Source organism: Propithecus coquereli, unplaced genomic scaffold, assembly GCF_000956105.1.
Source record: "Propithecus coquereli isolate 6110/MARCELLA unplaced genomic scaffold, Pcoq_1.0 Scaffold53, whole genome shotgun sequence".
Lineage (NCBI taxonomy): Eukaryota > Metazoa > Chordata > Mammalia > Primates > Indriidae > Propithecus > Propithecus coquereli.
In genome coordinates, this window is record NW_012151174.1 from 400,795 (window position 1) to 414,064 (window position 13,270).

Sequence of the window (13,270 nt, forward strand, 5' to 3'; positions counted from 1 at the left end):
GTTCATGTCCTTTGCCCACTTTTTGATAGGGTTGTTTGATTTTTTCTTGTTGATTTTTCTGAGTTCTAAGTAGATTCTAATTATAAGCCCTTTATCGGATGTGTAGCGTGTGAAAATTTTCTCCCGTTCTGTAGGTTGTCTTTTTGCTCTTCTCTTAGTTTCCTTGGTTGTGCAGAAGATTTTTAATTTGACCCAGTTCCATTTATTTATTTTTGTTGTTGTTGTGATTGCCTTTGGGGTTTTCTTCATAAATTCTTTGCCTGGGCCAATGTCCATAAAAGTTTTTGCAACATTTTCTTCTAGAATTCTAATAGTTTCACACCTGAGGTTTAACTCTGTTACCCACCGTTAGTTGATTTTTGTGACAGGTGAAAGGTGTGGATCCTGTTTCAGTCTTCTGTATGTGGCTATCCAGTTTTCCTAGCACCATTTATTGAATAAGGATTCTTTTCCCCAGTCTATGTTTTTGTCTGCTTTGTCAAAGATTAGATGGCTATATAAGGATGGTTTTATATCTGGGTTCTAGTACTGCTCCACTGGTCGATGTCCCTGTTCTTGTGCCAGTATCAAGCTGTTTTCATTACTATAGCCTTCTGGTATAGTTTGAAGTCTGCTAAATTGATACCTCCCATTTTGTTTTTATTGTGTAGGATTTCTTTTGCTATACAGGGTCTTCTCTGGTTCCATATGAAGCATAAAATTATTTTTTCAATATCTGTGAAAAATGATGTTAGTATTTAAATAGGGATTGCATTGAATCCGTAGATCACTTTGGGTAGTATCGACATTTTAACAATGTTCATTCTGCTGACCCACGAGTATGGTATAGTTTTCCACCGGTTTACATCCTCTGCTATTTCCTTTTCAGTGTTTCATAGTTATCCCTGTAGAGGTCTTTTACCTCCTCAGTTAAATATATTCCTGGGTACTTTATTTTCTTTGCTGCTATTGTGAACGGTATTGACTCTTTGATTTGCTTCTGAGTTTGACTGTTATTGGTGTATATGAATGCTTCTGATTTTTGTGTATTTATTTTGTATCCTGAGACTTTTCCGAATTCATTTATGAATTCCAGGAGTCTCTTGGTTGAATACTTGGGGTTTTCCAGACATAATTCATATCATCAGCAAAGAATGAGAGGTTGATGTCTTCTGCCCCCATTTGGACGCCCTTAATTCTGCTCTGTTGTTTAATTGCTGTAACAAGGGCTTCCAGCGCTACGTTGAATAGAAGTGGAAATAGTGGGCAACCTTGCCTGGTTCCAGTTCTAAGTGGGAATGCTTTCAATTTTTCCCCATTCAGTATGATGCTGACTGTGGTTTGTCATATATGGCTTGTATCATTTTTAGGTAAGCCCCGTCTATGCCTATTTTGTTAAGCATTCTTATCATAAAAGGGTGTTGAATTTCATCAAATGCCTTTCCCGCATCGATTGAGAGTATTATATGGTTTTTGCTTTTGCTTCTGTTTATATGGCGAATTACATATATAGATTTGTGTATGTTGAACCATCCCTGCATCTCTGGAATGAAGCTCACTTGGTCATGATGGATTATTTTCTTACTAAGCACCTGGATTCGGTTAGCTAGAATTTTGTTGAGAATTTTTGCATCTACATTCATAAGGGATATTGGTCTGTAGTTTTCTTTTTTTGTTGCATTATTTCCTGGTTTTGGTATTACAGTTATGTTGGCTTCATAAAATGTGTTGGGGGGGATTCCATCCTTCTCAATGTTGAGGAATAATTTCTGCAGGATTGGAACAAGTTCTTCTTTGTAGGCGTGATAAAATTCGGGTGTGAAATCATCTTGTCCGCGACTTTTCTTTTTAGGAAGGCTTTTTTATTGCTGTTTCAATTTCAGTACTTGATATTGTTCTGTTCGGGAATTCTAATTCTTCCTGGTTGATCCTAGGGAGGCTGTGTGTTTCTAAAAATTTGTCCATTTCCTCCACATTTTCCAGTTTGTGTGCATAAAGGTTTTTGTTGTATTCATAGATGATATCTTGTATCTCTGTGGCATCAGTTGTAGTTTCTCCTTTTTCGTGCCTGACGGAGCTTACTAGAGATTTTTTTCCTGCTTTTCGTTAGTCTAGCCAAAGGCATGTCAATTTTATTTTTTCAAAGAACCAACTTTTTGTTGTATTAATCTTCCTTATAGTTTTCCTTTTGTCAATTTCATTTAGTTCTGATTTGATCTTATGAATTTCACTTCTTCTGCTGGGTTTCGGGTAGGCCTGTTCTTCTTTTTCCAGCTCTTTGAGTCAATTCATTAGGTTGTCTATTTGTGATCTTTCTGACTTTTGGATATGGGCATTTATGGAAATAAACTTTCCTCTTTTCTCTACCACATCCAAAAGAAAAAAAAAAAACCTTTCCTCTAAGAACTGCTTTAGCTGTGTCCCACAGGTTTTGGTAACTTGTGTCTCCTTTGTCATTTAGTTCAAGAATCTTTTGAGTTCCATCTTGATTTCCTCGTTTATGAAGTAATAGTTCAGCAGAAGGTTGTTCAGTTTCCATGACTTTCTTTAGAAATGAGAGTTTCTGTTAGCGTTGATTTCTACTCTTATTCCACTGCAGTCTGAGAAGATACATGGTATGATTTCTATTTTTTTAAATTTTTTGAGACATGCTTTGTATCCTAGGATATGGTCAATCTTAGAGAATGTTCCATGAACTGATGAGAAGAACAGATATTAAGTGGCTTTTGGGTAGAATGTCCTGTAAATGTCAGTCAGGCCCATTTGTTCTAGAGTTTTGTTTAAGTCCATTATTTCTTTGTTAATTTTCTGATTGGAGGATCTGTTCTGTGCTGTCAGCAGCTTGTTGAAGTCTCTGGCTATTATGGTGTTGCTGTTTATCAATTTGTTTAGATCAACAGCAACATACGTAACATAAACATCTGTACCCCCATAATATGCTGAAATAAAAGAAAAAGAAAAAAAAAGTAGAGTTTGCTTTATGAATCTGGGTGCACCTAAGTTGGGTGCATACATATTTAGAATTGTTATGTCTTCTTGTTGAACTGTAGCCTTCAGCATTATGTAGTGACCTTCTTTGTCTTTCATTACTTTTGTTGATTTAAAGACTAAGTTATGTGAAATCCAAACCGCCACTCCAGCCTTCTTTTGGCTTCCATTTGCTTGAAATATTGATTTCCACCCCTTTACCTTGAGTCTAAATGCATCCTTGCAGGTTAGATGTATTTCCTGAAGAGAGAAGATACTTGGCTTTTGTGTATTTATCCATTTGGCCAGCCTATGTCTCTTCAGTGGGGAGTTCAAGCCATTCACATTTATTGAGAGAACTGATAGGTGGGGCAAATTTCTGTTAATCATATTGGGTTCAACTTTGTTGTTTTGTTTTCTCCCTTGAGCCATTATGGTATCTGGCCTTTGATCTTTAGTGTTTGAGTGGTTTTACATTTGTGAGTGTTTATTGTGCTGATCCGTGTGTAAGTCTGTTTTAAGTACTTCTTGGACAGCTGGTCTTGTCTTGGTGAATTTCCTCAGTCTTTGCTAATCTGAGAATGTCTTTATGTCTCCTTTGTATATAAAACTTAGTTTTTCAGGATACAAGATGCTAGGCTGGGCAGTATTCTGTTTCAGAAGAGTGAGAATGGGGACCCAGTCTCTTCTTGCTTGTAGGGTTTCAGTTGAGAAGTCTGGAGTTATTCTGATGGGCTTTCCTTTGTATGTTATTTTTTTCTTTCACCTTAGAGCTCAGAGAAGGGCCTCTTTAGTGGATATTTTGGTCAGTCTGATAACTGCATGCCGTGGTGTCTTCCTATTTGCGTTGACTCTCCCAGGGGTCCTTTGAGGTTCTTGTACCTGGATATCTAGACTTTTAGCAAGGCCTGGGAAATTTTCCTCTATTATATCTTCAAATACCTTATCCAACCTTTCCATTTTTTTTCTCCATCCTCAGGGATGGCCATAACTCTCACGTTAGGCTTCTTCACATAATCCCACATTTCTTGTAGGCTTTGCTCTTTTCTCTTCTTTCTCTGCTCTATCTCTGTGACTAACTTATTTAATTGAAAGGTGTTATCTTCAATCCCTGAGATTCTTTCTTCTGTTTGATCTACCGTGTTCTTGAGGCATTCCACTGTGTTTTGTAGTTCCTTGAATAAATTCTTCATTTCTAGGAGTTCAGTTTGATTTTTCTTTGATATTTCAATTTCTTTATTGAATTTTCTTCCAAGTCCTGGATTTTTTTTTGATTTCTTTGTGTTGGTCATCCGTTTTTTCTTGCATATCATTGAGTTTTCTTACAATCCATGTTCCAAATTCTTCTTCTGTCACTTTAGTGTTCTGAATTTGGTTAACATTCATTGCTAGAGAGCTGGTGTTCCTCTTTTGGGTTGTGCTTTCCGTTTGATTCTTCATACTTCCAGAGTTCTTTCGCTGGTTCCTTCCCATGTGGACCAGTTGTTGCTTCTGGCCTTTAGATTTTTGTTTGGATAATGACACGCCCTATTTAGTCCCTTAGCCAGTAGGTGGTGTTTGTGGGTGAGATTTGATCACATCCTTTATGATGAGTCAGTAGATGCAGTAAGAGGGTTTGCAGAATGACCTCCCTGTTAGTAAGTGGTGCTTGCTGGGAGGAGCACATTACAGTGCTGTTTTGGGGTCCCATAACCAGCTCTTGTTTCTCTGGAGAGGCACTCTTGTGCCTTGGGGGGCAGTTGGGGCCCTGGGACTTCCAGGTGTGTCCTTATTCTCCAGGTAAGTGTGGGAAGGTCCAGGAGTGAGTCTGGGTGAAGCTGGTCTGGGTAAGCCTGCCCTCAAGTTCCACATATGGTGTTAGCAGGGGCAAATATCTGTTTCTCTGTTTCTGGGCAAAGCTGCCAAGGAGGGGCTGAAATGGCCTCACTCAACCAAAAAGTCTGTGTGTGGGAATGGTGTCGTCTGAGACCTGCAGTCAGGAAAAAGCCTTACTCCTTTCTATCCTCCCCTCTTCCGTGTTTTCTCCTGGGCCTCTACCAGCAGGTAGGACCTCAAGCCAGCGGATTTCCCCTGCTTGTGATTCGGGCTGGGAGGTTCCCTGCCCAGGATCGCAGCCTGGGCTGGCCACACGGCCTTCCTGTGGGAGGAGGGTTGCCCCTCAAGCCCGCTGATCTGCCCCTGAAGGCACACATACCTCAGTAGGCTCCTTCACAAATACCCTTTCTGTTCCCCAGGGCAATGCGATCAAGACCTGGTTGTATGGGGTCTGGTCTGAAGGCATGTTCCCTGGCCCTGGAGATCAATCTCTGACCCTGCCAGGGAGAGGAGTGCTGGTCTCGAGTCACCCACGGGGTGGCCCCTCTGGGTCCATGTCTCTCCACCTCGGGATTTGCGCCATTCTCCTGGAGTCACCAGGCTAGCAGCACCTGGGAGGGCTGGTGGGTAGGAAGCTGACAGTCTGAGTACCCTTCAGTCTGCCATAGGGCCCCAAAAGGAAACGTCCCATTCCTTGGAGATGCCTCCGCGTGATGGCTAAATTGTCTCTCTGGGCAACCACGGGTAGGGAATGGGAAGGAGAGAATGAAGCAATATGGCATCTGCCGATCGGCTCGGATCTGCGTCCAGGAAGGTGTCCTGAGGGATATGGGAGGCTTTTACTCTTTCCTAAAAAGGCTTGCCGCTCACTTTTGGCAGCGTCTCTGGGCTGGTGTTGGCAGGTCTCTCCAACCGCTCAGGAGCCCACCAGCAATCCAAGATGCAAGGGAGGGGACAGTTAATTGCTCCACCTACCCTTGTCGCTGGTCTGCAAGCCTCTCAGGGGCCTTTCTCCTTCCAGTTCTCCTCTGCAACTTCTTCTAGTTGAGTTTCCTGTACTTTGAGGCACCCTTCCTTCTGACCCCCATCCAATCTATGTTTGTCTGATTGCTTATATTTTTTTTCAGCATATTATGGCGGTACAGATGTTTAGGTTACGTATGTTGCCCTTGCTCCCCTTCCCTCCCAAGTCTAAGTTTCAAGTGTGTCCAGCCCTCGGATGGTGCCCGTTGCACTCTTTGTGTATGCATATACCCGTCCCCTCCACCCCCTTCCCCCTCCCCTCTGCCTGACATCCAATAGATGTCATTCGTATATGTGCACTTCTGTGTTGATCAGTTAATAGCAATTTGATGGTGACTGTTGATGTGAATGCGGAGAGATAGGAACACTTATACACTGCTGGTGGGACTGCAAACTAGTGTTTATATTTTTTGACTTTCTTACAAAATCTATCTTTTTTGCAGAGACACTCTGGCTGGTGGTTTTTCTCATCCACCATTTTGAATTCCTTATGCTGCCCTTTTAAAACAAATAATAAAGTTTCTCTAGTTGACTAGCTTGAAACTATTCCTACTGCATATTAAGTTTAACAATATTAAACTCATGAAGAACAGGAGATGTAGCTATAGTTCTTGACCAGGTGTGTGTCCAATTCCCATGTGGGACTCTCACAAATGTGGATTCCCAGCAAGTCTTACTGGGGGGGGTCTGATCTGAAAGGTTGGGATGGGGTCCCCAGGGAGTACTTGCGTCAAACCCCACAGGGGACTCCAATGTTCTCCTCCCTTGGGGAACCATGGAGAGAGGAATATCTCAACGAAGATCTACCAACACTTAACAATGGTTATCTCTAGAGTGAGGGATTAAGAAGAAATTTTGCATCTTATGATATACATTTTTGCATTGTTTGCAAGAAGTTAGGTATTCCATTTATCATCAGATAAAGAAATAGAAATACGCTCCAAAATAAATACTCCTAAGTGATTGACAGGTTCATCTTGTGTGACCATCAGTTTATCAAGGCTGACACAGTGAGGGAGATGAGGAAAGGGGAGGAAGCAGAGAACAGAAGGCAAAAAGCAAAGGAACAGGCTGAGGTAGACAATGAGAGGCGCAGAGAGATATTAAGAAAGGGAGACAGAGAGATAAAGAAAGCAAGAGGGGAGACAGTCAGGGAGGTGTGGCAGAGACCAAGGATAAGGGAGCAAGAAGCAGAAAGAGATAACATAGGAGAAGAGATCAAAGGAGACATGGGGTCAGTGAGTGAGGGGATGAGAGAGAGAAGGAGACAGAAACAGACACAGAGACTGAGATGTTCTCCACGGAGGATTTGGGATGTGGGAGTGATGCCTTCTCCCTGTCACATGCCGCAGGCTGACCTCACTGCCCCTCTTTCTTGCAGCTGTTTGAACTCTTCTCGGACTTCATGAAGTTCTTTCCTGGCCCACACAGGCAGATCTGCAAAAACGCGCAGGAAATCAATGCCTTCGTTGGCTGCAGTGTGGAGAAGCACCGGGAAACACTGGATCCCAGTGCCCCCCGGGACCTCATAGATGCCTACCTGCTGCGCATGGAAAAAGTGGGGTGTGGGAGATGTAAAGGGGAGGGAAGGGGAGGGAGGACAAGATTGGGAGGGAAGAAGAAAGGAGGGAAACAGGGAAAGGAAAGGGAGGAGGGATGCAGAGAAGAAGGGGGGTGTAGGAAAAAGGAGGGAAGGAGATGCAGAAGGCAAGAAAGATGAAGTGAAAGGAAGGAGAAAATAGGGAGGAGAAAGTGAACAGGGAGAGAGAGAGAGAGAGAGAGTGAGATAAAGGTGTGGAAGAAATTTGGGGCAAGAGATAAAATTACAGCAACAGGAGAAACAACCCCCAGAGGCAGAAGGAGACTGGGAGAAAAAAGAGAGAGACACACAAGAGATGGGGAGAGAGATGGAAACAGAGCCAAAGAGAGGCTGAGTGAGACAGAGCTGGACATGCAGGTTGGACATGCAGGGGACAGAGAAAAGCAAAGGTGGCCCGACAGGGTGAGGGACCCTGAAACAGATGGAGGGTACTGAGAGACACTGCCATGTGCACAGTGAAGCCACAGCTTCCCCTGACCCTCCCCTCATCTCTGCTCTGCACCCAGGAGAAATCCAACCCACACAGTGAGTTCAACCAGAAGAACCTCATCCTCAACACATTCTCGCTCTTTTTTGCTGGCACTGAGACCACCAGTACTACCCTCCGCTACGGCTTCCTGCTCATGCTCAAACACCCTCATGTCGCAGGTGGGCCAGGGACAGCTAAGTAGGGCATCTTCGGACTCCCTCTGAGCTGCAGAAGTGGGGCATGTTGTCCTCCCTGGATGAGAGAGGAGACATTGGCTTGTTATTGCAGAAGCACTGCAGGCTTTGGACCAGCCTCCAACTAAACCATATCTTTTTTTTCTTAATTTCAAAAGATTGTATTATGTGCTATAAATGTTTTATGTTCCATAGATGGCCTTGGCAATGCTTGAGTCCCGGCTGTAGGTGTGCCTGTCACCCAAATAGTGTTCATTGTACCCATTAGGTGGGGTTCTGCCCCTCCTCTCCTCCACTCCTCCCTTCCCCCTCCCCCTGGTTGATCTCTACTGAGTTTTACTTCCCTCTGTGCGTATGTGCGCTCATGGGTTAGTTCGACTTTAATAGCGAGTACATGTGGTGGTTTATTTTTCCATTCTTGAGATACTTCATTTAGGAGAACAGTCTCCAGTTCCATTCAGTGTTTTTATGGTGGACGCGTGGATGCATGCAGAATCTGTTGAATGGTTCTCCCACTGTTTTCCCCCATCACTTAAAGACTAGTTTTGAGGGGCGAGGGCATTCTAAATTTTTTTTCATTTGTACAAATTTCTGGGGTATATGTGCAATTTTGTTACTTGCATATACTGTGTAGTGGTCATGTCAGAATTTTCAGGGTATCCATGATCCAAATAATGTACATTGTACCCATTAATTTCTCATCATCCCCGTCACTCACCCTTCCAAGTCTCCACTGTGGATCACTGCACTCTCTTTGTCCATGTGTACAGGTTTCTTAGCACCCATGTGTGGGTGGGAACATGGGATATTTGACTTTCTGTGTCATCACTTAAGGATTTACCTATTAATCCATCCATCATTTCATCTGTCCTTAATTCACCTGCGTACTCACCGATTCTTTCGTCTGTGACTCATCCAAGGAAATACGCTTTCATCATTTATTTTTTTGAATTAATTGATCCGTGAGTTGATCCTTTGCAACAGTGATATGTTGAGTGGACTGTTTGTCATTAATTCACTGGCTCATTCGTTTATGCATGCATCCATCCATCCTTTTATAAATTAGGTTTCATTCCTTAATCCTTCCATCAATCAGTTTTTCAATTCATTCTGTATCCATCTATCCCTTCCTTAATTTATCCACTAAATAAGTCACTGATTTATTCATTCCTTATCTATTTATCATTCAGTCTGTCCATTCATTTCTTTACTCATACTTCATTAATTTTTTCAATCCCTTATCTCACCATTCATATGATTGTTGATTAATTATAATAGATTCATTGATGTATTTATGGACCATCTATTAGCTAGTGATTTGGTAATGGATCCATCTATTGATTCATAAGTGAATGCACACATCCATTTGTTGGTTTATTCATTCATTCATCCATTTTTCCATTCATGAATTGATCTTGTCATTGATTGATTGATGTTGTCATTCATTTATCCAGTTGTTCATGCATTAATCTATTGATTTCACTCTTATGTTCTTGAGAACCTAACACAATGCCCCACTTATAATACACAAACAATAACTCTTAGGTTGTTTTCTACTCAGAGAGAGAGTTTCAGCACGTTTGTAGCCTAGAATTCTTAATCTGAAATTCCATGTAAAATTGTGGGTGTGTGTGTGTGTGTGCGTGTGTGTGTGTGTGTGTACCTGTGCATGTGCGGATAGAATCTATAACATTCATTATGTGCAGAAGGGTAAGACTTCTTTTTGCTTCGTCCCTTCGTCCCTCACCCCAAGCTGATTGTGTTGATGTGTATCAATGATTTAACACTTTGGCATAGGATTTTCCTGGCTCATTGGCCCATAGAAATCAGGAGATGTTTCTTTGAAATGGGGTTCACTGGTCCCCTTTTCTGTGCAGAGAGAGTCCACAAGGAGATTGAACAGGTGATTGGCAAACATCGCCCTCCAGCCCTCGAAGACCGGGTCAAAATGCCATACACGGACGCTGTCATCCATGAGATTCAGAGATTCGCAGACCTTCTTCCCCTTGGTTTGCCCCACATGGTCACCAAAGACACCCACTTCCGAGGGTACATCATCCCCAAGGTGAGACCGGCGGGGCTCTTGCATCTCTCCTGTGTGGGCATCCTGGGTTCTCTTCATCACAAAACTCAACTTTTTGTAGCTTTCTCAATAGGGTCCCCTTGTATTTGGTTTTCTTTTGTGGGTTTTTTCTTGTTTGTTGGCCAGGGAATGGGAATATCTTTTGATCTTGTGACCCTCCCTCAGGACACTGAAGTATTTCCCATCCTGAACTCTGCTCTCCGTGACCCACGTTACTTTGAAAAACCAGATGCCTTCAACCCTGACCACTTTCTGGATGCCAATGGGGCACTGAAGAAGAATGAAGCTTTTATTCCCTTTTCCTTAGGTAAGCTGCACCCGAGATCCCTTTCCCAGACACCAGAGTGCGGGTTCCAACTCCTCCTGACAAAAACAATGATAAGTCCTTGTTTATTGAGCACTTACTATATTCTAATTTGCTTATCTGTGTGATCTCATTCCATCTTTACTACTACTCTATGAAGGGGCTTCAGGAGTGAGATTATGCCCCAAGGGCACATGTTGGCAAGCGGGACCTTGGGAAAGTATTTTAATCTCTCTAAACTTCAGTCAATTCATTTTCTTCAATAAAAAAATCTATTGAGCACTACTTTGAGTCCAGTGCTCTGCTAGGGGCTGAAGATAATGTATCAAACAAATCATACAGAAATGTAGCTCCAGCCCCAGGAAATTTCAGATGAGATGGGCACCCATCAAATAGTAACAAAATAATAATATGAGTAAATGAAGTGATGCATTTAACATGGTTAGAACTGCCTGGCACAAAAATAAATGCTCATAGGGGCAGCTATTACTATAATTAATCATAATCATGATAAGTGCTCTAAAGGGGATTTGGGGAGCACAAAATAGGAAACACTGACTAATCTTGGTGGGTCTATGAGGAAGAGCTTTCCTGAGGAGCTGTCTTCCAAGCTGAGCTGCTCATAGGTAGGTACCAATTAGTCAACAGAAAGAGTGTTCTAGAAAGAGCAAACAGCAAGGGCAAAGCCTGAAGGTAGAAACCTGATGACACATTTGAGAAACTATAAGAAGGCCAAGGGAGACTTGGGTGTAGTTTCCAGAAGGAAATAAATAAGGCGAAGAGGTCAGCTGGGCAGGGCTTTGAAGGCTGGGGGAGGAGTTTGGATTAATCCTCCAGCACTGGGGAGGTGGGCAAGGTCTTGACACGCTCTGACCTGGTGCAGTTCCCATTGTCCACTCTCTGGCTTCTTAAGAGAACAACTTTAGACACATTAAATTTACAAGAGTCTATTTGAACAAAGAAATGATTCATCAATTGGGCAGCACCATGAACCAGTAAAAGTTTGCAAAGATGTAACCAGCCACGTGGGCAAGCAGTATTTATCCACGGAAGAAGGAAGTGGCCCATGGACACAGCCTGATGGGTTAGGGCTCAGAGTTTGCCTTGTTTGGACCTGTCTGAGCGATTTGAAGGCTATGATTGGCTGAATCTCGGCCAGTATGATTGGCCAAGGATCAGTTACCTGTTACGATATACTCTCAAGTTAGATTGTAGTTTGTTTACATATTAAGTTAGGTTACACTTTGTTATGTATAGAGGCAGCTTCAGGCCAAATTTTAATTTAACAGGCTCCATTAGATTGTAGTTTGTTTACATACTAAGTTAGGTTGGGAAACACTGAAGCAAAGGGAGAGGCTCTCCTGTGTCTGTGCCTCAGGCTTTCCAGCCCCTTCTGTCCTCATTTCTCTCCAAGACTGTAGTTTATATGCTACTGGGGGTTCATTACACCTCTGGCAGTGATGAGAACCATAGACCTCCCCACCCCCACTGCCGTGTACACCAATCCCGTTCCCAATCTATATATAATTTGGATATTTTGGGGGAAATCTTGAAGCCTGTGGATCTCAGGCTGAGGTAAGAAGACAGCCCAGAGATAGACACACACACACACAGTGCCAGAAACAGACAGCCCACACATGCTCCTGGAAACAAACACAACACAGTAACTACACATTGAGGTTTCTTAATTCAATCCGGCTGTTATTCTAAGAAGTTTTGTAGACATTTACTTTAACCTCACAGGAGCCCTCATAGATAGATACCATTCTCCCCACATGAGAAATGAAGAACGCTAAAAATGTAAAGTCAGAAATATGCTCACACCTACATAGGTAGAGGTAAAACACACACAAACTCTCTCCTAGAGAAATGAACGTGGCTTATCATCCCAATGATTTGCACCCAGTTTCAGAGGGTTTGGGAACCACCTAAAAGTTCACCCTGAATTTCAGGTTAAAGGTCAATCTCATGCAAATCTGTTGCAATGGACACAAGCGTCAGGGCTTACGAGTGCGGCAGGGCAAAGAACGTCCACCCGCCCTGTACCCACACTGGTGATCTTCCTTCTGTGCCCACAGGGAAGCGCATTTGTCTTGGTGAAGGCATCGCCAAGGCCGAATTGTTCCTCTTCTTCACCACCATCCTCCAGAACTTCTCCCTGGCCAGCCCCGTGGCACCTGAGGACATCGACCTCACACCCCAGGAGAATGGTGTGGGCAAACTACCCCAACAATACCAGATCCGTTTTTTGCCTCGCCAAAGGGGCTGAGGGAAGGGGGCCAAAAGATTCCAGGGTCATTAAGTGTCTCCACCTCCAAAGACAATGGCCCTGACTCCCTCCACAGCTCCCTGCCTCTGAGAGACCTGCTGTGAGCCCGTGTCCTTCCCCCTCCACAGCATCTTCTGTCTGAGCTCACCTCGCTAAGAGTGGAGGAGCAAGATTCACACTCAGGCTCTAGAACCCAAACTCTTGATCACAGCTCCCTCTTTTTCATACACATATTTTTAAATTAAGAGCAAATTCACATAAGATAAAATAAACCATTTACAATGTGAGACGTAGTGGCAATGTTCATTCACAATGTTGTCCAACCAGCAGCACGTAGTTCCAAACATTCTTAGCATCTGCCCCGGATGATCAAACTACAACCCAGGCCTATTAAGCAGTCACACCCATTACCTATTCCCCACTGGCCCCCAGAAAACTCCAATCTGCTTTCTGTTTCTGTGGACTTAACTATTCTGGATATTTCCTGTAAATGGAATGATGCTATATGTGATGTTTTGTGTCTGTTCTCTCACTTCGAGCAATATTTTCGAGCTCATCCATGTTGGG

At 43.1% G+C, this 13,270-nt stretch overlaps 1 protein-coding gene across 1 annotated transcript in view; it reads left to right on the forward strand.

The window, feature by feature from the left end:
- Nucleotides 1–13,157, forward strand: part of LOC105820597 (cytochrome P450 2B6) — a 24,480-nt gene extending 11,323 nt beyond the window's left edge. Inside the window, exons 5-9 of the mRNA XM_012657118.1 lie at nt 7,166–7,342; nt 7,891–8,032; nt 9,925–10,112; nt 10,296–10,437; nt 12,513–13,157. Of these exons, the coding sequence (XP_012512572.1) occupies nt 7,166–7,342; nt 7,891–8,032; nt 9,925–10,112; nt 10,296–10,437; nt 12,513–12,703 (840 nt within the window). The 3' untranslated portion in view covers nt 12,704–13,157. The remainder of the gene's footprint in view (nt 1–7,165; nt 7,343–7,890; nt 8,033–9,924; nt 10,113–10,295; nt 10,438–12,512) is intronic.
- The last annotated feature ends 113 nt before the right edge of the window (nt 13,158–13,270 follow it).